The sequence below is a fragment of the Vanellus vanellus genome (genome assembly GCF_965231255.1).
Source record: "Vanellus vanellus genome assembly, chromosome: 2".
NCBI lineage: Eukaryota > Metazoa > Chordata > Aves > Charadriiformes > Charadriidae > Vanellus > Vanellus vanellus.
In genome coordinates, this window is record NC_138906.1 from 73,903,647 (window position 1) to 73,929,246 (window position 25,600).

At 35.9% G+C, this 25,600-nt stretch overlaps 1 protein-coding gene across 1 annotated transcript; it reads left to right on the plus strand.

The window, feature by feature from the left end:
• Positions 1-527: 527 nt before the first annotated feature.
• MAK (male germ cell associated kinase) lies at positions 528-25,453 on the plus strand (the record flags this gene model as incomplete). The annotated part of the gene is made up of 14 exons (XM_082479532.1): positions 528-628; positions 2,379-2,433; positions 3,406-3,527; positions 4,577-4,656; positions 6,459-6,591; positions 6,683-6,854; positions 11,146-11,313; positions 13,101-13,421; positions 14,474-14,664; positions 15,199-15,329; positions 16,879-17,010; positions 18,937-19,011; positions 21,798-21,926; positions 25,240-25,453. The coding sequence occupies 14 exons, from the start codon at positions 528-530 to the stop codon at positions 25,392-25,394; spliced, it is 1,965 nt and encodes a 654-aa protein (XP_082335658.1). The 3' UTR covers positions 25,395-25,453.
• Between the last annotated feature and the right edge of the window lie 147 nt (positions 25,454-25,600).

Here is a 25,600-nt window from a genome sequence, read left to right on the forward strand (position 1 = left end):
TTAAGAATAAGGAGTTCCATCAGAGGACACCAGCCTGAAACACGCTTCTCTGGTTCTAGGGATTTATGACGGTAATCTTGACTCTCTGGCCCCTGCTTACTCTAACCCTAATCCTAGACTAGGCACCTTCTGTGGTTTGAAGGATTAAAAGGAACTAGTTATATTGAAGTGTTCCATTTAAAGAACACGTACAGATCTGGGAGTTGTTATTGTTAGATACAAACAGTAGAGAGACTCTTTCCTAAAATACTGTAAAATTACATATTTCTCCCCCTTTTTTTTTAAGGATCTATGTGAGAATGACCATGTTGTTCTGTCTCCTAAACTTTATATCTGGATCTCAAAGTCGGTGTAATTTGGTGGAGACTAGTGAATGAATATCTTGCTCCGTTATGAAAAGACATTCACCAACGTAAAACAGTCTGGAAGTAGATTTCTCAAAGAAAATCAAAGAGCATAGAATCCCTTAATAAAACAGAAGACATTTAGAATTTCATAAGCTATTGGCTATCTGGGTCTTAAAAAACATGAACCGTTACACAATCATGAAACAACTAGGTGATGGCACCTACGGCAGTGTGTTGATGGGGAAGAGCAACGAGTCAGGAGAACTTGTGGCTATCAAAAGGTATGTAACATCTAAATTCAGTAAAGGTACTTGCACAAGCTTAAAGATTTTCACTTTTAACTTTATTGTTGTCTGCCATCTGTGTAGAATAAAAAGAAAAGGGACATTTTTTTCTAAGGAAATTAACTTTTAATTAAGATGATTAACAAGGTGATTGCAGATCAGATTGCAATAGTGAGATACATCAGTTAGTATAAGTTACTGATTTATCTTGGCTTTTAAAATTGCATGCTGGTTTTGTTCAGTTTGAACATGCTTCCTTTTAAAAATGTTGTTAGGCTCACACCAAAGGAAAAGCAAAACTTAATGTGGAGTTGATTAATTAAGGATTTTTTTTATTTATATGAATTGTAAGAATACCCATCTTACTGGGTAAATGTTAAATAGCTTCTGACCCACCCACCCCCCAAATCTCTATGGGTACTGCATTAAGTTTCAGCTGTTGGTACAATGGTAAATACCAGGTAACAATCTGGTCAGGTAAATAAAGATTGTCTCCTTGGATCTAATAAAGTTGTGTTGTGCATAATCATTGGTGACGTCATACTTGCCTAATGTAGAAAGATTATCATAAAACAACAAAAATTGTACTAGGGAGTGGGGAAGTTCCCCTTGTATTCCTACAGAATTGCAAGCAGGATGTAAAGCATAAGTTGAAATACCAGAAATTGTATGTTGCTGAGATTGTTTATCTCCATTGATGGATTTACTGCAGAAAGATAATTATAATATAATTGACTGACATTTGTTTTAAGAATTTCTGAGAATCTCAGGTTTCTCCATATACTGCTAGTACTGTTACCTAAGTTATTAATACTAATAGTAGCTAAAAAAATAATCTGCAATTTATTATTTTAATAATTTTTAGGCAAAAGGAACAACATTTTGTGGAAAATGTTTTTCATTCTCATGATTTCAGGATTTGGAATTTTTTTGTGTGACTTTCAAGTTTGGGATTTGAGGGGGGATGGTTTTGGTCAAAGATACGTTTATTTTAAATGAAAATCTTGGGTTTAAATTTCTTAGCTCTAGGCACTAGAACTTTACAGAAACACAGTAAGTAACATGACATTCACAACCCCTTCCCAAGATCTGAGCAACACCAAATATCCATGTTTATATCTATGCAAAACTTACAAATAAATGTATTATACTGTTATATATAACAGTTAGTTTAGAGACTATTGTATGTATGTGTGAGTATTGCTTGAAAAAAAGAAGCCATTTTTATTTGGTATTTAATACCTTGGAGCAGGATTGTAAAAATGACTGAGCAAGTCAGATGCTTAATTATAATGTTAAGCAGTCGTGATACTTTTCAGATTTAAAAACCAGTTTTCTTGTTTTCCTAGAATGTGCAACTTTGGCACAAAGAGGTGATTTTTCTAGTTTGAAATAGCCATGAATGTGCACTGTCACTGTTGCTTTCCTTGTTATTAAGAGCACAATTCAAATGATACAAAGGGATTTTGTGTGCCTGATATATTCATAAATACCTTGGAGTATCATGGTCTCTCTGACTACCTACTCCTGTAAAATATGTTTGCAGTTATCAATCATCAAACACTTAAATTTCTAGCAATTCTAAGAGTTGAGTTTGTTTTTAATCATGTTGCTGATGAGTATTCTAGAATGTTTTAAATTGAGTTCAAAGTACAGCTTATGCTACACTTGAAAAATAGCATGTTTAGGTTTTTGTTCCAAGAGCATTTTGTACCGTTTACTGAAAATACTTGAACTTGTATTTCAGAATGAAAAGGAAGTTCTATTCATGGGATGAATGTATGAATTTGAGAGAAGTCAAGGTAAAGTGATGAACATTAAAAACTAAAACATTTTTAAAAATAAGTGTCTGGTTAGGTTTGCATGAAGGAAAAGGGCACCTGCAATGACCAAGCATATGGCCAAACTGTGAACTCTTTAAATGGGGGTGATTCCGTGAAAGCGCGAACTGCTGACACTCTTGAAGCTCCTGCTGCCTTGTGGAATATACCACTATTATCAAACAGTGGTCATGTCTTGTAGCCAAGCCTCTTGTCTTTGAGAGAAGATAAAGAAATTGATTGTGTGTGTGTGTGTGTGTGTGTGTTTCTGTGTTTTACCATCCTGGTCTTTCATTTTACTGGCAGATTTCTAGGTGTATATCTAGTCCTTATATCTTGTATTCAGGGCATTTGTGGAAAGCACTGGGAGTTTTGGCTAGCCTAATGGTAGAATAACACTTGAAATATTGGGCTTAAATTCCAAGTTGTCCCATGTTTTGGACATCTGATTTTCTGTATATACAAAACTCCCTAACAAAGGAGTTGGGTTTCCATAATTTAGGTTTCATTTACTGGAGATTACATGTAATCACTATCTCCAAAAAGAACACCTATAAGAGAGTCCTTGTTCTGGAAAGTTTCAAAACAAAAAAGTTACTTGGTTTTCTCATATAATTCTGTGAGCAAGAGCTGTTACAGTTTCAGAACTCTCTTTCACTGTAGGGAATTAGGTTTTTGTGTTAATCTTCACCACAGCCATCATGTAATCTCTAAAAATAGAAATGTTAAACTACTATTAATATCATTGCTGCTTTTATTTTGAAATTAATTTAAAATGCTATTTTTTTGTTCTTTGAAACACATGGCAAGATAAATACAGACTGTCAGATGGGCATGTTTTGTAAATTCTGTGCTAAAAATTTTTACATGTTAAATTTAGTTAACATGTTAAATTCAGTAGATAAGTAATCAAAGTCACTGAGTTCTCTGAAGCTGTATTTCACTCTATTACAGTCTCTGAAGAAGCTAAATCATGCCAATGTAATAAAATTGAAAGAAGTCATACGAGAAAATGACCACCTTTACTTTGTATTTGAATACATGAAGGAAAACCTCTATCAGTTAATGAAGGACAGGTATGTCTTTTTCACAGAACAAACAGGGTGCTATCGTGCTTTATTTAGTGATTCTTATGCTATCTTGAAGAACACACTGGAATTTCTGGGTTTGGATCTTCTTGCAGCCCCACTGCTGTGAATGTGAGTTGCTGCACCTGGTTATCCGAGGGTATAATTCTGCACTGCTCTGCATTACAATATAAAATATTGTAATGCTTTTGGAAATAAGTTTCTTTCAGTTGTTAACATGATAGTTTGCATGTCTTTGGTGTGTAGAGCCATGACAGAAATCCCAAATACTTCTTTTTTTTCCTTTATTAGCCTTCACTTTAATGTTTGAAGGATTGGATAAACACTATTCATTCTGCTTTTGCTCATGGATTTGGCTTAAGGTGGGGATGGTCATCTGCATGTACATGCATGCATGCTCATAAAAAAGACCTATATGTGGACTGACTGTGTGATATTGCGATCTTGAACAAACAGTGCATAGCAAGGCTTGCAAGGTGGGCTTTGGAATAGGACCTGCCTTTTCAGTAACGTTTTTCTTTGCTGGATACTTTTGTCTTAAATGTGTGTTTCCTTCAGACATAGTCATGCACCTTTATCTCCTAATGTGCTAATGTGTCCTCTTATGTTCGAATCCTGAGATAGCTGCTAGTGATATTGGCACAATGTTACCCTGCAGCTGAGAAGCATTGCTCTCAATCAGAGTTCCTTTAAGGGTACCACTGGGTAACGCACCTACCAGAGTGCTGCACTGTGCAGACTCTTCCTTGCTACATTACTGTGCATTCCATGTTCAAGCACGCTACTGGCCAACCAGCTTCTACAGAAGAGATAGGATCATGAACCTCTCTGCTGCACTTAAAGTGAGTGAAATTAAGGCCTGGCAGCAAGCAAGTTTTGAGATAAGAACTAGTTGCATCTGTCTTACTTTGTGCGCAGGACTTGATGGGTCTGGTTTTGTCTGTTCACGATGTGTCGTGCAAAATGAAGAAACACACATGTTCTGAAAATACGTTATTTTTTTAATTATGTGAAGTTGTTAATCTGTTTCTTCACAGAAACAAGTTGTTCCCTGAGTCAGTCATCAGAAACATGATGTATCAGATATTACAAGGGCTAGCCTTTATCCATAAACACGGTAGGTTTCATACTAGAGTTTAGCCGTGTAGTACTTTTTTAGAAAATAAGATAATGCAAAGTAGTAACATGAATAAGATATCTAGCAAAGGCTATTAATTATCTCTAATAAAAATTACTCTTATCTGCTTCAAGTATGGTGCATTTTTAAACCATACCTGAAGTTACACAGTTTCCCTATAATGAGATTTTTCTCTTTGTTTTTGAAAGCATTGGTTATTTTTTGTACTTTTTTCCATCTTATTTACCAGATGAATAAACAAAGTAAAGAAACTTGTATGCTGTGCTATACCATGCATTTCTCTTCCTCAAAAAGATCTATTTAAGGAGCATTGATACTTTACATATGGTAGTTTCTCCTGCTTTGAGATACTATAACTAATGATACTCTACATCTAAAAAAATATTAAAATACTTGTTCACTAAGAAATTCAAACAGTCTCCTTATCAAATACAACCTGGATTTAAATATTTTAAGAGATGGGACTTTACTAGGAATTACAAGCACAGTCTAAATAAGAGGTGCTGTGTGCTCACTACACAACAAAAAGTTTCACAGCATTTACAAAACTTCTAGTGCTTATGTTTAGTATCTGTCTGCAAACTGCATTCTGAAATACTGCTCCTTTGCATTTAAAGAAGTGGTAATTTACTCTCTTGCTCAACTCTTATTTTATACTTGTCCTTCACATCACATTGGTTTCCTTAAAACTTTCCAAAGACAATAAAATATTAGCTGAGAATAAAATAAGAAACAATGTTCCCAGTGATCTCTGCCTGGCAAGGCCTGTTGATGAATTCAAATAAATAATTAGTTCTGTTCAATATTATCATATTATCATATACCCAGAAATTGCCATTTCTATGTCTTTCTGATCAAGATCATGTACTGGTCTCTGATTATTAGCATCTTCTTTTCCTTCCTCATTTCTACATGAAATAAATGAGAAAATTAGAATTTAAGAAAAACTGCCATTTCCAAGTTACAATATTAATATTTTGTTTTGACCATAAGTGTTTGGGAATGACGGGTATGATAAATTTGAACACGTACATTTCACTGTAATCACTTCAGCCCATTTCTTACAGTGGTTGTCAGTCTGCATGCAGACATCAAATGTTTTATTGTAGCAAGTGAGTTTCAATAAAATTGATTTATATTATAACAAATTGTGTGTACTAATTAAACAACAGAATTTATTTGCTTAGTGACTTATCTGCTTTCCAGGTATATAGGTGCTCAAGCCAATAGCAAGCATTAAAGAAACCTCATGTGCCTGCATTACCAATATTAGCATTCCTGAGTAGAAATTTTATCTCTTACGTGTCTATGTCTGCAAATTGTTGTCACAATGAAAAATTATACTAGTTAAAAATCGTTCAAGGAATTTTATAAATCAAGTAAGTGTGTCAGATGCTCAATTTTCCATTATCCAGAACTGACAAAGCAGTTGTAGTTTTTGCAAAACATTTCATTCTGAAATTGGTTTGTTATTTGATATTGCTGCAATAGCCAATTCATTTTCCTTAGTGTGTTAATGACATTCCTTAATTTAAGAACCCTTGGTGTATTAATCACTGAAAGGAAAATGTGTGTGCTTGTTGGGGGAGGGTTGGCATTCTCTTATGTTGAATTGCACAAAAAAAAAAAAAAAGAGGGGAAAAAAAAAAAAAAAAACAAAAACAAACACTATATTCTTCCAAAACATCCAAAAGTCAATTTTGGATTACTCTAATAGAGTTTGCTATTTAACAAGTGACGACAAAATAATTCACTGTTCTTTTCTGTCTGGTCTTCTATAGGATTTTTTCATAGAGATATGAAGCCTGAAAATCTTCTCTGTATTGGACCAGAACTTGTGAAAATAGCAGATTTTGGTTTGGCTCGAGAACTAAGATCTCAGCCACCTTATACAGATTATGTTTCTACCAGGTGGTAAGTATATTAAGAACTTAATACATTGTCTTAACTACTTACCTTTCTCTTACCTTTTCAATTTATCTATTATTTCTTTCCATCCTCATAGGTACCGTGCTCCTGAAGTTTTGCTAAGATCATCTATTTATAGCTCACCTATTGATATGTGGGCAGTTGGCAGCATAATGGCTGAATTATACACACTAAGGCCTCTTTTCCCGGGCACAAGTGAAGTAGATGAAATCTTCAAAATTTGCCAAGTATTAGGGACTCCAAAGAAGGTAAGATTTGGAAAAACTCACACAATTGTATTTTTAAAAAAAGTAAAATTATTATAAAACATTGAATGTTATCTCTATTTCAGAATGCACATATAAATTATTGTTTTAGTAAGTTTCTTGCAGACTTAAGGTTTTGTCAACGGTGTTTATTTTAAGTTTCTATTAAGACATGTAATGCTAGCCTTTTGTTGTATATTAGCATCTGCTGTATATCATACCATTATGTGTAGCCTTGCTCTCATCTGATGAAAGCCAGATAAAATTGTTTAATTTAGTTATTTAAAGCTATGCATATTGGAAAGAAAATCAGGAGTCTCCTAGGATTTCATTTTGCCACAGCCGATTTGCTTTCCTTTCCCGAAAGTGTAATTCTCCTAGGCTGGCACTCAGAACTTGGAGCTTGTAGAAGATATAAATAAGACAAATTATGCTTTTCTTATTTTTAAAGCATAAAGGAAACATTGGATCTCAAACACAGATCTCAAAAATATTATTAGCAGTAAACAGCAATGGAGTAAAAATATGCAGTATTTTAGAGAGGAAACAATTATTCTCCATTATTTTCTGGCCAGGCTAAGTACTACTTAAAATTACAAAGAAGATTTGGATAGTGCATATAAAAATGTATGCAATTATATTTTCTTCAGTTAAAAAGTTGTTTTAGCAAATGGATACATGAACATGCAAGAAAAGAATAAGCTTACCTTCAAAATCTTGAATAAACTGAAAAAAGACCATATAATACAAATATTTTTTTGAGAAGAAGGTAAGAGATGGCAGGTGTATATCAGTACTTCACAGGCACAAACAGAACTTGGTGAACTAACTGACTGAACACAGAGTTTCTAAATCTGGGAAATCTAAGGGTGGGAGAGAAAAACATCAATTTCGTTAGTGTTCTATTGTTATAAAATAGCGTAGTTCTTGTCCAGTAAATAAGCTGTTATCAATAGAGAAATAAAGAACAGAAGACTTAAAACAGAAATAGATTAAACTTAGCTTGGAACATGGGAAAACATCGAAGAAAACATACTGAGAAACAGGTGCAAACTCATGACAGAGCAGAGATTAAAAGGTCAGAGGTGGAGAGTTATAGATGATATGTTGAGGAAGTGAAAATTGAGTCTAGAGGGCTAAGTGAAAATTGCTATGATGTGTAAAGCAGTACGTGATACGACAATTGTGCATCAGAAATCATGTGTAATATGAGCGGTATTTTAAGACCTGAGTTTTCAAACACAGATGTTAAGTGTCTTAAGCAGCTCACAAGTCTAGGATAGTTAGAAGAACATTTTGATGTATAGTCAGAATATCTGTGAAAGAGCAACATACTAGCTTCTGGAACATTTTCAATGTATAGCATAAATAAGTTCTGGAAGTGCAGGGAGATCAGAGAGAGATTTTCACTGTGTGTAGTAGCACAGCAGTGCTGAGCTGACTGCTGTGGTTTTTCTCTAACCTTATAAGCAGTTGAACAGAAACAAATCATGGCTGGTTACGCTCTGATGTTTTCGGACTAGCAAGCTTGGGAATGCAGGGAGCATTACCAGCTGAGCGTTTCAGAGTAAAACTGTAGCCTCTTCTAAAGACCCTAAGGGTTAGAGACACTGTAAAGCTAGCCCTATAGGATTGGGAAGTGGTAATTAGTTCCTTTGTGCCCCTGTCATCTGCTTGAGAGACTTGGGAATTTTATCTCCTTATGACAATGCTAAGGCATTCTTCAGGGAGATAACTGTGTAAGAAGAGTACTTAAATATTATGATAGGAATTACCACAACAAATGATGCCTTTGTTAAAAGTGAAGTACTGTTCTGCATTCTGAAAAGCATAAGCAGTTATTTTAATAGTCTGGTTTTGCAGATAGTTTTACAAATAGTATTTTTCTCAGACGTACATTTTCATTTATTCTATTATCCTGCAATAAGGAATTATGGGAATTTATGCCCAGAAGCTATCATCATTCCAATTTGCCTTCCTATGTTTAAGTCCATAATACCGTACTGATGACTTCTGTGAGTTTGTTTTTTTTAAATAGTGACAGGCAACTATTTTGCTTTATTTTATAAATGAAGTTGCTTCATTTACAAAATGTTGCTTTATTTATTTTATAAATAAAGCAGTAAGTTGCACCATTCAAGTACTTGCAGTGATGGTACATTTGTAGTATGCCACTTTAATGAAAAAGCTGATGACAATCTGAAAAGGAGAGAGTAATGAAATGCATTTTCATTAGTTGAAGGTTGGCAATGGCACTCTGATTCCAAATTAATTTGTTTTATAAATTGGAATGTATTTTTCATTTTTGCATTTGTACTGTTTCCACCGTATCCCTGCACTTCACTAGTTCCACATACAGCCCTTGCTGCTTCGTTCTAAATCCCTCCTTTATCACTACCTCTGGCAGACAGAATGAAACCAACTCCAATAAAGGATGGAGATGGAGCTGAGGAGGAAAGAGTTTATCTCCATTAATTAAAATGAACAAATAGTTCTCTGACATGAAACAGGAAGTCACTTGAAGTCTTGAGACTTATTTTAACCGGACTTGGTTTATAATTATATTTGAGTTCTTTGATTACCACAGACCGTGTTAAAAGAGCTAAAACTGTTGTACATAAAACAGTAAGTAATAGCTAACATGGTATCTTAAGACTAAATTCTATCAAATCAATCCAATTTACTCCTGTAGCAGTGTAACAAGCTTTGCGGATAGAGAAGAAGCACTAATACCATACGTCATCTTCAGTAAGGTGCCATCCCTCATGAAATTCTCATCAGAATATTTATATAAACAAACTGCATGCTGAGTGCATACCTGTTTTGAAAGCCTTGTTCAGAGAGTAAATTTACTGGTTCCCATTCAAAATTAAAGATTGAATAGGACTCTTGAGCAATTCTGCATCTAATGAAACTTTAAAATTGTTTTTTGTATTCTGATGGAATAGATTTTACTACTTAGGTTGGTAGATAGCAGGCTGGGAAGGACTGAGTATATTAGAAGACAAGATTAGAATTCAGAGTGTCTTTATAAAATTAGAGATGTAGCTTTAAAAAATTTTCTTCAGTAGTGTGTAGAGTGCTGCACTTAGGCAGGAAAATCATCCGCATAAATATCTAGGGATAACTATCCAGCTAACGCATCTGTAGAAGAGGATGTAGGACCCATATAGTGCATTGTACATCAACAGTGTTTTGCTGCGACAAAGACAAATACCATACCAGTGTGTAGAGAAAGGAGTATTGTCCAGTGATGTATGAAGTAATCTTTCTGTTCCACTTGCTACATTATATCCAGTTTAAAGTTTTGCTTTTCAAGAGAGAAAAATCGGAGTGCAGAGAGGAAGAAAAACATAAAACGCCTAGACCTGGGAATTAAATTGTTTGGGTTTCTTTAGCCTCTACAAAGGAAGACTGGAAGAAAGGAGAAGAAATACACTTTCTAACATATAAAAAGGCTGTTCTAGACAGAAGAAAGAAATAGTCCTTCTTGGTATCCATGGATGAGAGCACACTGAGCAATGGTCTTTTATTGTCATGAGAGAAATCTACATTTTTCTAATCTTGAGGAGGAGGAGAATTAAGCTCTGGAATAGACTGTTTAAAGGGCTTGTGGAGTGCGAGAAACTGGAAGCTTTTTGAAACAACACCTGTCACAAAGGGACAAAGGCATGGACTAGATGATCTCTTGAGGTCTTTGATAATCCTATGGTTCTGTATCCAAACAATGTAATTATCAAGCAACGAAGGACTTCAGGGTTTACTTTTGGAAAGTGAAACACACACAAAAAAAGCAGCTTTCATCGGGTAGTCATGGCTTTTTCCTGTTGCAATAGTGTCTAGTTGTAATTTAATCATTGACCGTCTTAATAGTGGAATCAGTGGTATATTGTATAGGCTGCATCATGGCTGTGTGGAAGGGCCTCACCTCTACTATTCCCATAAAAGAAGGTACGTTGAAGTCAACTGTTCGAGCTCATGGCTGTGGTAGATGGGGTGTTCGGTACTGTTCCTGGTACTGCTGCACTCTCTTCTCCTTCAGATACAATATGTCCAAGTATGGTATCCACAATGATGGTTCCACCTTTACCTACAGGACAACTTGAGAACGCTGCATTCACTGGTGGTGTAACAATTGTAATGGAAAATAGGAATGCCTATTTTCCACTATATAGGAGGGAGCTATGCAGACCAAGTGTGTCTCAAGCTGCATAAAATTAAATTTGATCTAATACCTGAAAGATATAGAGTCTTTGTTGTTCTTTGGTGTTCATTTTTCTTTTCTTTGAAACAGAGTGAGTGGCCAGAAGGATACCACCTTGCTTCTGCCATGAATTTCCGTTTCCCACAATGTGTCCCTATAAGCCTAAAAGCTCTCATCCCAAATGCAAGCAGTGAAGCAATACAGCTTATGAGTGATATGCTCAACTGGAATCCAAAGAAGAGACCTACAGCAAGTCAGGTCTGAGCACCTGAATGATTAAGTATAAGACTGAATTTTCTTGAATTGTTAAAAAAATTGAAAATGCAGAAAGCAATTGAATGTCATAATACTAATGGCCAGAGAAACATCTCATTTTAAACACTTTGGGGGGAATGAGATGAAGTAGTGAGGAGAGAAAGTTCTAAACCTGGCTCAGCAGACATCATAAACTCTTTAGTTATTTCTGCAATGTTGTCTTCTGTACTGACATATTCTAAAACTTTCTCTGTACGGGATAGAGAAGAATCTGAGCTGCAGATTTCCTGAATTGTAACTATAAGTCACTTCTGCCACCTTCTTTTTCCTCCCCAATCTGTACAAAGGGGGATATTGAAAATTAAGCTTTGTTTTGTTGTGAAGCTGCAGATGGAATGCAGTATAGAAGAGCTAAGGATTATTTTTACATGGAGGTGGCATGTAAACTGTGCTAAGTAATAAGGAAAGAACTTTGTGAAGAACATAACAATAGGTAACAAAGGTCACAGCTTTTCTCAAAGTTAACGTTAAAAAAATATTTCAAGTACCAATAATGGTTACATTCTACTGATTTTTTTTTTTTTCTTTTAGTATTCATACCTAATACAATTCTATAAAAGAGTAATACAATTGGGAAAGAAAAAGGACATATTGCAAGTTACCCTAGGTGGATGTAATTTAAGTGATTCAGAAGTGGTTATGCAGATGGTACCAAGTAGAGCAACCATTTCTTTCCACTTTATAAAGCATATCTATTGTCACAGTCACTGAGATCTAACTGTAGTCCGGTGCTATATATCTCTACACAAAATACTGCATGGTGCTTTATGAAAGCAAATAACCAGCTTTTGCCCAAGTAAGTTCTCAAGGAAGCAGCTGCAGCAGTTGTGTAATCCACAGCCAAAAGCGAGAGTTTAATGTGTATACATAGAAATCTGCACAAAGGCAGCAATTCTCAAGTGTGGCTGAGGCAAAACATCTCTGAGAACTAACAAAGAGTAGGATCCTACCCAAAAGGAGTAGCAGAGTGTGTTGTTTTGACATAGGAGGAGCTGTGTTAGTAAGGTTTGTCCATGATGCGCATCTAGCAGGGCACATGAGAAGGTCAGAGAAAATGAAATAAATGTCTGCTTGAAGACAGATATTGTAGTTTCCTAATAAACACTATGAAGGCACAGCAAGCATAGTAAACATATTTCAAAGCAGAACAAAAACAGGGAAAGCTGGTGATTAAGAAGAATTAAGAGAAATTTTGCTTGTTAACATCCTTTAATTGTAAACCCCATGCATTAGTATTAAATGGCAACCATCACACTTCTGGGGTTTTGTTGCTTTTTTTTTTTTTTAATAATAATAATAAAAAAAAAAGCTGTTCATCAAGCTGCCAAAACATAGTTAGCTGTGGAAACATGTAATAAAGCATGTAGTAAAGGTAGTGGAGACTACCTGTTTTAAGATCGAAATTTGTTACTGTATGAATATAGAATGGTGTTGAATTTAAAATGCACCTCAAAACACAGACTCCACAAAACCTAGAAGCAAAGGAGGGAAAGAAAGCACATGAGTGCTGTAACATGTACAAGTGCATCCATTTCTATGATGGGAAGAGTTTAAATACAGAACTGACAGTTATCTATACACACTGTTTACAGATGATCTCATTATGCATCCACCTTGCATCTGTGCTGTAGAGCTTGCTCAAATGCTTCAGAAACCTGCTTAGACCCTTGATGGGGTTACCAAAGTCAACTTTTTGAAATAAATTTAGTGTGTTATACCTTCTTCTCCAGGCTTTGAAGTACTCTTACTTTCAAGTTGGACAAGTTTTAGGACCTCCTCCACAGTATCTGGAGAAGCAGACTCCTATTAAACCAATTCAGCCAACAGAGCCAAAGCCAGCTTTACCTAAACTGGAAGCTATATCCAAGCCAGAACCTCTGTCTTCACCTGATGTACCTGACCAAACAGAGCCACAGCCCCTGTCAAAGGTTAACCACCAGCCTCTCCAGCAAATTCAGTTGCCTCAGAATACAGCTAACCAGCAAGTACCAAAACAGCAGCAGCCTCAGGCACAACTGTTTTTTCCAACTATCAATAAAAACTCATCACCAGTAAGTTGTCTTCAATAAATTCTTAGGTGGTTTTATTAAAAGATCTTACTATATTCAACCAGGCTATCCCTTGAAAATTGTTATAATTTTTTTTTTTTGTTAGGAAATACAGATAGATAGATAGGAACTAATTAAGGATATAACTGGGCACTTGCTGAAATTTTACAGCAAATCAGAAGAATAGATTGCTTGTAACAACAATGTATGTTAATTTATAGTAACCTTTACTGACATGCTTATGCAGTAATGTAGTTACAACAGCTATCATTTATTAAGCTTTGAGACACAATTCACAAAAATATTGTTAGCATACAATACAGAAGTGGAAAGGGAGAACTTTACTTGCCTCAAGCAGGAAAATACCTGAGAAAGTTCATCCAATTCCTAAGCTTATAAGAATTTAACAAGTAAGATTTTTAGCAAGATGCATATTAAACTTTGATTTGTAATCTTCATTTTGCTTTCCACTTACACTCACTGAACTACAATATAAAATATGTTAAAAAATAATAGGTGTACAGAAAATACTGGAAAGCAAACAATAGTCAGATGAAAGTTTTAAAATCTAATAATTTGTTTAGAAAGGATTGTTAAGGAAAGGCCTAACTAACTTCTTTTATTTGCTGTATTTATTTCGGGGCCACAGCAACTAGCACTCCTGAATTCTAAGTGTGATTGCTGCGAATGTTCTACACCACTGTGCTCTACTTACTGACAGTTCATCTACCACTGTTGAGAGCATGAGTTCAGCAAGATATCAGTAGTAGAGGCTGAGCACTGAACTGGGTCTGCAAATAGAATGTTAACTTCACTGCTTCAGGTAGATTTGAGCAATTTAAGGATGACGGTCCAGAAGAGCTACACTCAAAATACTTGCTGGCATTATTGTTGTTTTGTGCTTAAAATTAGTCTGAGACTATGACCAAAATAAGCATAACACAATGGGAAAAATTCCCTCAAAGTTCTTAAGTGGTAGTCAGGAAGTGAACTAGATACAAAATGTAAAATTTTAGAATTGAATTGAAGCTTTTTTTTTTCCCTATTTAAAATAGAAACAAGCAGCTAGTGGCCCTCAGAATGGTGCAGTAGGTCCTAAAAGCTGCAGAAGACGATGGGGTCAGACTTTAGTAAAGGCTGTGGATAGCTGGGATGACTTGGATGACACTGAATTTGGAATGTCATGTTCAAAGAAGCCTAGCATTGCACTGTTAAAAGAAAAGAAAAACAAGGAGTGTCTTTTTAGGTAAGTCCTATAATTATAAAGTCACATATTTTTTTTAGTAAAACGTCCAGTAGCTTTACAGATTAAGACAAATCTGCTAAAATTTAAGTCGCCAAAATTCTGCAATAATTGAAAGAGTTGTATGCACAGACCAGCTTTGGGTGCAGTGTTGATAGCGCCAGTAATATCTAAACAGAATCAAATTTGTTTTCAGGCACTGTATGGTTTAGGTGTTTGTTGTGTTATTAAGAAACTGTGTGTTTTACTAAAATCAGATATCCTAACTTAATTTCCTTTGTTGGTTAAGTTTGATACTAAGTTCTGCCACAGTTATCCACATTTGCTTTTATTCCATAGTGTTGGATACACTTTTTACTTCAAAGTCACAGGTCAAACACTCATGAGGTGTGAGATTTGGCTGTTACTTTGTGGGAATAAATTCTACTGATGAAAGTAGGATAAGAGAAGAGCACTGTGCTCTTCAGGCTAGGGTCATCTTTTGGTATTCTGAGATGGAGTTGTTGGTCACATTGTTTGAACACTTTGATTTTTCAGTGTGCCAGAACCAAAAGCTTCATGCTGTATGCAGCCAGGAGGAGAAAATAAGGTTCTGATGACGAATGACTCTGGAAGATCAAATACATCAGCAAAACAGTACTATCTAAGACAATCAAGATATCTACCTGGTAAGGGTAAAAGTCAATACATATGGAAAATACAAGCTGTGAACAATCTGCGTACAGTACATTTAAACTTTGCATTTCGCACTTCATAATTTTGCTTTTCATAACCAGGCTAAATTTTCAAGTTTTGGACTAAATGCCTTTCCCAGAACATATCTCATCACCATTGATGCAGAAGTTCCTGGCTATGTAAATATGGAAGGTAGCTCCATGCTGTTTGTACACCATAGAATGTCCATTTATGACCAGTAACATATAAAACCCTCAGTAATAGGTATCCAATATACTGCATAGTTCTCAGGTTTGCAGTGTCAGGAGGTTTGGGTTTTTTTTGGACTTAAAATTCTGACAAGCACCGTTACCTTTCTCGGTAGGAAGTGTTTAGAAATGCCAGCCACTTGCACTGGTAGGAATTCACATGCTCACTTCCCTTCCCAAGGGTGATTTTATCAGGAAAATAATATGAAATGATGTATTTTCTAAGAATAAGAATGGGAAGGAGGAGAAAGAAAAGGGAACATTTCCTCAGTTAGTATTCTGAATATATTCTATAATCAAATTACTTCCATGGTGACTCAGTAGCTTTTCTTTATTACCATGATAGTTCGCACTATTACAGTAAGGGTATCACGACTTTACTATAATTCACATATGAGAATTTAGGTGGCTCACAGAGAAATTCCTGATTGTCAGGCAAGTTGATGTGTTACAATGTATCACTAATTTCTCAGGACTTCATTAGGCCAGTAATGACTTCTGAATATGAAATCACTTCTTGAATGTTAAATAGGATGCCGAGAGACTCAACAGTTTAAGTCCAAAAGAAAAAAAGAAAAAAAAAAGGGGGGGGGGGAAGCTTCCCTATCTAAAGGTAACACAAATGGAAAGTCCATCTTATTTCTTATCTTTTTTTAAGCGTGCTTCTGATGTCTCTCTGGTTTTAGTAGAGTTTTCAATGAGAAAGGCATAGATCTAAAAAATAATTAATTAATTTCAGCACTTAGGAGAATAATAGCTCCAAGGAGCATATTTGTTATTTATTCATATTACTTCAGTTCTGTTACCACTAGATCTGGGAGCTGCTTTCATGCTGTGTAATCCCATTAACTCTTGTAATGCTCATAACATGCTGAAGTAACAAGAACTTTTGTCCTACTTTTTAATTTATCCCTTGAAGAAGTCGTTTATTTTCAGCCTTGAAAACCCTAGGTTTTGATAGGTATTTTTAATTTGTGTTAATTGTTTGAGAGTCAAAAATATCAATAATGATATTACAGTTTTATAGAAACTAAGTAACTGTACTAAAAAGGCTTTTAAAAGTTCTCTTGAAAGCATGAAGAGAATTGTTCTTAAATCAGTGTCTCTAATTTTCATGGTTTGGCTGAAAAATCTAACCTAATCTACGGACATTGTTCTTTTATATTAATGGTGTGTATGTTATACCACAAATAATTCAGTGTTGTTTTCCTGTTCTAGAAATGTCCATTTGTCATAGGTTGAATTATGTTTCAAAATTGATATTTATAACATTTTCCATAATTTGCTTTCAAAGGTGTAAACCCTAAGAGTGTCTCTTTAGTAGCAGTCAGTAAAGAAGGATCACAGGGAACATGGAACAACCAGTTGTTTTCTAAACCACTGGCACATACTGGAGGAGGAGTGACTTTCAACAGAAATACTACAGGTAAAAGTGTAATTAAAAACGGTCACATTATATCTCGTCATATTTTCTTTAATTAATTTAGTTAAGACCATCTGGTTTAACTTCTGTTGTCAAGCTTAGGATCTAGGCTAACATTTTTTTTATTGTTTTAACAACAGAGTCTTAAAATAACAACTTCTTCATATGTATACTATATGTTTTGCTTTCAAAGCATACAGGAAGTGTAGACCAGCCCCTGTTATAAAGTTCTGTCAGATAAATTTTGTCCATAATCCTCTCAGACCATTATTTCACCGTGTTAATTTAAGAAATAGTTTTACCTTATTACTGCCTGGTCAGTGTGCCGTGGAACACTATCAAACAGCAGTCTCGCTTATGAAAACAAGATGGTGGGAGGTGCAGTCACGTAATAAAAGTACTGCTTAATATTCTAAACGTGTCTTTTAACAATCGACTAGCCTTGTCCTAAATGCTCCATGAACATTCCCCCAATTTTCAGCAAGGAACTTGCAGTGAGGTGCCTTTTGGCACTACATTCTGTGAGGAACACTATTATCAGCATTTATTTATAGAGTGAAGACTAAGACTAGTTAAACAGCTTATCTAAGATTTCACTGAGGAAAGCATCAGACTCAAGACTAAAATCTATCTTCCGACCACCAAGCCCTATACTTTAAGTACTCAGTCCCATCACCCTGTTATAGGAGGTTACCTTGTTAACAACTTTGCAGCCATTGTCCAGCTAGCATGAGTCACTCCTAAATACTTTAATGCCAGTAAACCACCTAGCCTTATATGCTTGTACACAAAGAACTTTCGAAGGTTTGTTTACATGCAAGTGCTGCACCCCTTTTTAATAGAACTTTAGTAGCCATTCTGCAGTGTCAACAAAGCTGATTTTCCCTCTGCAAGTCAGGTGAGCTGTAAGCTGTTCATCTGAAATTATGTGAAAGACTTTACAAAGTGGAAAAATAACAGCGCCTACTGGAATTTTAGTGCAATAGAATAGGCTTTTTTAAGCAATCATTATATGTACCTTTTTAGTTTCTGAAATATAGTACCTGAGTGCCTTGGAATTAATTCATATATTCATAAAATAGTCTTGCAAGGGAATTAGGCACAAAAGGGCAGAGTTGTTTCCAAAAGTATGCATCAATAAGCTAGATATCTACCTATTAAATGTCACTGAAAATAAAATTAAGATGAATGCTAATGTAAAAAATCCTGCTTTTGTCTTACGGGCTTACTTCAAGTATCTACCAAAAGTTTAAAGAAAATAAAACCTAAAACTGATTATTTTGTATGTTTGAAAATACTTGGTATTATTTCCATCAGCATCTTAAATTCCATGTGATGTTTCATATACTGGGGAGGCAGCAACATTTAAGACAGATACACATGAAACCAGGATAGCTGCAGCACCGATCACAGAAATGCAATACATGTAAAATATGCATGTTTTCTTTTTTCATGTTGACAGAATTGAAAGTTGACACTGTGCTATTTACAGTTTAAATAACTATGTTTAGTTTATTTAAGTGCTTATTTTTATTCCTCATCCACAACATTGCCCTAAGGTGAAATAAGATAAGAGCAAATAGTTACAAATGCTTTCTTTGTGAAGAATTACAACATTATGATCAATCAACTTTGCAGATATGCCTGAGTGCTTAGACTTGTGATTTATGTATTTGTGTGACTGGAACGTTATTGCATTGTTGATAAATCACATTTTTATTCCATTATTAGAAAGGGCCTTGAAAAGTAACTTGTTAGAGGAACTGAGAAAACATAGGAGTTATGACATTATAGTTACAAAAATGTCGCATATTTATTCTTTCTTGCTTTGTTTCCCTTATTTCTTTTACATCACCTAACCAGATTCTCCATACACTTTTTCTGAAGTTCTTTCTGTCGTCTTCTTCCTTTCATTTTCCTTGTCTACAGATGAGAACTTAATTATACCTATTGAAAAGCTATCATGCAAAGAAAGGTTGAATGAAAAACTAGAGGATCCAAAAGGTAATTTATAGCAATTATAGCTTGGTTCGTTGTACAATTCCTATTTATGTTTTACATTTTCTTGTAAAAATTTCACTTACAGTGCAGATTCCAGATGATCATATAGTTCATTTTCAGTTGTAATCTGTTTTGTCAAAACTTGCTCTCTTCATTGTGACGACTTCTGGACACTTGGCACTTATTGTGCTTTAAAAGGCAGAGAATATTTTATTACCCTAATTATAATCCACAGCATGTCACTGCACTATTGCTGGATAATGCTGAAGAAGTAATCCTAAAGAACCAGCATATGCGTCTCTCTTGAAGGACTGCTTGTTCATAACAGTACTTGGGATTTGTGCCACTGACTGCATTCTGATTCTCTGCTACGCTGATTTTACAGTGCTGTGATTGCAGAGATTTTGGTGGAGTTACCTTAGTGTAGGAGGGTGGAAACTCAGGTTTCCAGGCAGCATAGTTTGTGTCTAAACACACTGTTCACTGCAAGCACTGTAAACCTGCTTGAATGTTTCACCTTTCCTCCAGTTTCTGGCGCCTCTGGTGCGTCCTGGCTGTGGATATGTCCCATTGCAACTATTCATAGGGTTTTTTGAACTCACTACCCAGCTCAAACGATTCAATGACTTTATCCTTTATGAAGGATCAGGTATATGTTGTTTGAGCTAGGGGGTACGGCCTAGGCCACGCTTACACTTGCTGACATCATGGCCATGACAGCTTGCATATACACTTGCTGCGAGACCTCCTGGATGCCTGATGGATGAAGACTTCTATAGCAAGAACCCCTTCTTTTGTACAGCAATCGTTAGAGGTAAGGAACTGTGCCTTTCAATAGGATTTTTTTTTTATTTGTACTTACTCTGTTATTTTATATTGAACTTTTCTTTTTCCTCCTTCCCTTGTTCTCATCCAACAAAAGATCACCCCTCCAGACCTCTCTGTTTCTCCCAGACTGTTCCTCCTGGCTGCACTCTTCTATTTCCTGCAGAAGGGTTTATAAAGGACATTGGACATTGAGAGGTAAGGAGAACCAAAAAGTGGCTGAGCAATTTTTGACAGATAGGCAGCTTTGCTGAGCTGTAGATAAGAAGCAGACAGAAGTATTCTTCTTGGGGTTATATTAATTGAGGCCTGTTATGTTCTTATTTCCAGACCTCAGAATTTTAAGGAGTGCTACTGAGCTGTCAGAGCTCTGAACCACTCCCAGCGAAATAATTAGGAACTGGGGGAATAAGAGGATGTGTGTAATGTGCACCGGCAGATGAACGAACCACTAAAACTGTGTTGGTTTGTTTTTCAGGCAAATTCTTGAAAAGGAAGAACAACTTCAAGACTACAAGAAAGTTAAATTATATTAAAATACTTTATTAAAGTTATATTTTTCACCAGACCTTTTGTGTTATTCTTCACTGTGCTGGAGACTGGCATCAACTGGACACAGGGAAGCCACATGGAGACCCAACTATTTGAGGAACTGACAGAAGTGACAGTTTAGGGAGACTGGCAAAACTGAGTTAGCTGAATGCTTTTTTGTTAGTGCTCTTCAACGGGGAGGTGTGCAATGACCCAATACAGCTGTAATTAGCTGTGGATAACTTATTGGTTTGTAGACAACAAATTTTGCAGCTTATAGATCCACTGCTCTGAGCTCTGAAATTATCACAGATGACTAGGCTTGTTTGTGTGAAGAGGAAGATTTTGGGATTGCACTGAAGCCAGAGATTTAGGAGACAGAAAAAACGTCAAATCAGATATTGTGTATTTTACTGCAACTACCATTGAAACCAGGCTGAATATTAATATGATAAAAATGCTGACACTTGACAAAGGTCAAATTAAAACTACTGTGTGTGGCCTGGTAGTTCACAAATTTAATACTACTGAATACAGTAGTATTAAATTTGTGAACTGAATACACTAGAGAAAAGCATTTCTCTCTGGACATTGTGCCAGCGCAGTCTTAACACTGTCCAAGGTGATGACAGACATGGAGAAGGTAAGAAATTTTCTTGGACCAGGGAGTCCAAGTATTCTAACAGATCCCTCTGCCATTAGCAATAATTTCACTACTAATTTTGTGTGTATATACACAATGTTTCTCAGCTCCCAAATGAGGATGGTTATGTCAACCTTCCCAAGGTAGCACTGTTTTAAAGAAAGATCTGGACCAAAACTAGGCACAATAGAATTATAACTGGGGTTAAAGAAAGAGGGTAATTGGGTCTGACTTTTATAGCAGGCCCTTAACTGTGGAACCAACAAAGTCAGCTTCCAGTGGTGTACCGCTTCCCACAAGAGAAGTTTGGTTCCATTATTTTAGATAGATTTAGGCCAAACACGTTGAGCACAAGAGTACTGTTGAGCGCTAGTTTTCAAATACTGAATTACTTAAACCAGCTTCCAGTAAAGCAAGTAGCTGTACATAAAGGTAAGATCCTGGCTTTCTCTAAACCTCAGTGTAAACATTTCTCTGTGGTCTAAGTTTAATGAAAGTACTAATGAAATGTTCATCCTGCTCTGTTGTCTTTATTCCTGCTGAACTGCAGATCAGATGTACTAGATCTGCAACTTAGCAAGTCTGTTAAATGCTGTAAAGGGTTCAACTAATATACAAAGCAAAGAATGTATGTATACTTTTTTTCAACAGACAAGCACTAGGGAGTTTTTAAAGAACACTCACACTTAGTACTCTTGCGGTACTGCAAATATATTTTAAAGTGACTATAAAAGGTAGACAAGGTTTTCTGAATGCAACTGAAAATACTAAAACTCTGTAATGTCAACAGGAAATCCTGGCTTTGTAAGTGGTGCTGCTTACAACCCATCAGGAGTATATATCCCTTCCTTTCATAAAAAAGAAGTTGGATCAGCTGGACAACGGATACAGCTAGCCCCTCTTGGTGCACCTGTATCAGGTAAGAAACATCCTTTTACCATATATATCTGAGACAAAGAGAACTGTTCATTTCCCATGCTTCCTAAAAGATTTATTAGCCCCTTAGTAAGGTTTTCCTCAAGTTTTGTAAATGGAACTATTGGGTATAAATTGTTTTTAACATAAATGAGTTGAACGTAGGTGTCTAGAGGCAGTCCTGCTAGCTAGAGAAACTATTGTTACTATTATTTGTTAGGTAAAAGAGAAAATAAAGGTGCAAACCTTTTGCAATTCTAGAAGGTTTGGACCATTTGCTAAACTACTGTTCATTAGGGCTGAAGGGCTAAGCAGAATTGTAAAAATATGTAACTCCACAAGTCTATAGTAAAGGGTCATGTAGGCTGGACACAAATAAATATCCACGATTTATGTAGCTGGTAGGAATTGATACAGTCACCAACTATTGACCATGTAAAATAGGTAAATTCAAGTTTTTAAAAAAGCCTTACATTTGAGTGGTTTATGAGGAATATTCTTGACAGTGACTTTCATGTAGCTGTCTTGTGTGGGTCTTTAATCAGTTTAATGTCACTTAATGCAACTGAATAATGCTGATCCATGCTTACAGTGGCCTCAACAATTTTAAATGGCAAAGACCTTCATCAAGTGACTTAGTAAATTCACAAATAGTGTTACAGATATGGCATAAGCAGTAAATTACAATTATTTTTCTCTCTTATTTACTGGCCCTACCTAGTTGGCCTGTGGTTTCTGTGGTGGTCATGTAAGGCAGTTTTTCACTGTGTCTTCGTCTCACTGTGTTGGCTATGTAAGTCTGTGGATACTGAGATGACATACTCTTGTACCCATTAAATACCACGAGTGCTCTGTGAAGTGAAACTTTCAATGTTGCTACATTATAGAAGGTAAAAGCCAAATGAGAATGCAGATGACCAGTTCTTAATAGTTACGATACAGTAATGGTGTAGCTGTACATTACATTAACGAACACATTAAAAGACTGATCCATTCATCAGTTAAAATCAATGTGAAATCTGTTCTGAATGTAACTTTTACCTTGGATCCTCTGCAATACGGATGACATTCTGAGCCACTGCTTTGTTGGTATGTTTCTGATTCAGAGAAGATGAACAGAAGTCCTCAGGATGCAGGAGAAGTGGGTTTGTGAATGAAGATTTAGAGCCATTGTCCAAACCCAACAGCACACTTCTCTAGTTACTTCAGAGGAAATAGCAAGGCCCTAAACTAATAATGAATTTAACTAAAGGGCCTATGGCAGACCAATCTGATATGGTCCTGCTTAGTAATGTTGTCTTTTTGCTGACTTGCTCTTTTGAGCTACCTATTCCCCTAAGGAACTTGCAGGTGACTTTAGAGGTGAAAGGGAAGGAAGGAGATAGCACGCACATATAAAATACACTTAGATGTATGCACATTTTGAGTCTGAGTTGATCAGAAGCCCACCGGGGAAAGATGGAGCTGCGCTTCATTATCTTATCAACTCAATGCTGCAACACAACAGCGAGAGTTTTGATTTGTCACAGTGTGTGGATCAAGAAGTTCACAGGAGGACAAAATCTGCAACTATTGCTAGACTGCTGTGAATAGTGAAAATGAAAAGGAATTATGTATGGTGATCCAAAGAGAAATAAATTCACTGTTAATCTGTAATTAAAAATGGAAAATGTGTAGTAAAAGTCAGAAAGCCTGGCAGATGGAGGTCAATTAAGAGACTGTTCCATGTCCTGGAGAAGAGCAAGAATCCTATTGCTTAAACCCCTCATATTTAGCCTAAACTCTCCAGAATTGCATGGGAAGAGAGATAAGGATGAAGAAAATGGCAGGTTTTATCTCCTATCTGTCAGTATTTAAACATTAACATTTTGGTGACCCTTTGCCTTGTATTATCCAAACTGAAATAAGTAACGCCCACAATTGTTTCTGCTCTCGCCATTTGTTCTGTTAAGTTTTGTAATGCCATAATTAAAATAATTTAATGTAGTATGAAAGATTAATTTCTCTGAGGAAAATGCAATGCCAAGACCAGAGAAAAATGACCTTCATTGCCAAGACAGAGTAGGCTGGAATCATACTTGCTGATGAAAGATAGGGAATGCCAGCCTACAATAAAAAAGAACAGTATTAGTTTGCAAAGAGGTGGAGACCTGGCCCCCAGTTTCAGTTCCTTGAGATTCCTCCTTTTTAAATGTCTTGATCCTCACCTGTTCCTGAATGGGTTCAACCCACTATTGAAAAATACCAAAAATAGGTGGTTTCCCCTAAGAAACAGAATGATATGTAGCCACCAAAAAAAAAAAAAGAGTATTTCATCCATAACATGTTAAATTAAAAAAAAAATCAGTAATACCTAATAAAAGAAGATTAAGCTACGAAAGTAGGAATGGAAGGGGCAGAACATACTTTAGAAATGCTAAGGAAACAATGACAAGGTATAGTAGGAGTATATATATTTCTTATATATACAAATCATAATATAATTTCTTCTTTACATGTGAGAGGTCCCAGATGACTGACTTTAAAGGCTTGGGAAAATGGCAGGATTGGTGATGAACATGAAAACCGTGAGCAGTCTGCCCCTGCAGCAGGGCAATTACTTTAATTACATGAAGCTTGAGGAAGCAGTGACTATCTGAAATGTAGAAAGGGGAAATCTCAGTAGGAAGGCTGGGAATACAGCAGTGCACTATTCCCAGTGCCTGAGACCAGGTGGATGCCAATCTAAGGGATAAAAAAAAAACCCAAGGACCTGGAACGGACCCTATGAAATCAATAGAGAAACAGGAAATGGAGATGAAGAGGACTTGTCACCAGGTACAACAGGAGTTCTGAGCTAAGCAGGAGGGGAATAAAGGCATAAAATCTCAAAAGGAACAAGAGGGTCTCCAGAAGCTGTCCTTCAGTCTAAACTGTTTGGGGTTTAAGAAGTTTAGCAACGTTATAATTATATGCTTTTTCAAATACTTGACATAGAAGAAAGAATGCTTCCATTCTGTAGCCATATTGTAATAGGAGATACAGAGTTGTACACATACACATCAGTTTTCCCACTGAATTTCAGTCTCAATGTTTTCTTGAGGGATTGATGCAAAACAAGTATCCAGTAGATACGAATTACTAATAAGATACACAAACTATAGGAAACATCAACCTTATCTGAAAACAAGTATAGACAGCATATCAGAGACCAAAGCATCCTTCTGTGTTAGCAATCCTGCGTACCACAAGTCATCTTTAAGTTCTCATTCTTCTGTCTATAAAGGAATGAAATACCCATTGAGTTGTAACTAATTCTGAGTTCTTGTTCCTTTCAGATTATTCCTGGAAAACCAAAGCTACTCGTGCTCAGTTACCAGGTCCTACTTTCAATTCTGCAGCAAAAAACATGACTATTTTAACTCGTCCACCAACAATTCAGCCAGTACATGGAAGAACAGACTGGGTGGCCAAATACGGAGGAAACAGATAGAAAATGCCATACGGTATAGATATTATGTGAGCTGTGTTCAGCTCTCCTTCACTGGAAGCCTGAAATGCCTATTTGCTCTAACTTTTCCTAAGACTATGCAATAGCAAAGAAGGAAAAAAGACCTTGTGTTCTATTGTCTGTGGAAGAAAAATATAATATATATAACACGGTGGAAAATACTGGCTATAAAGTAGGATTTGTTGAAG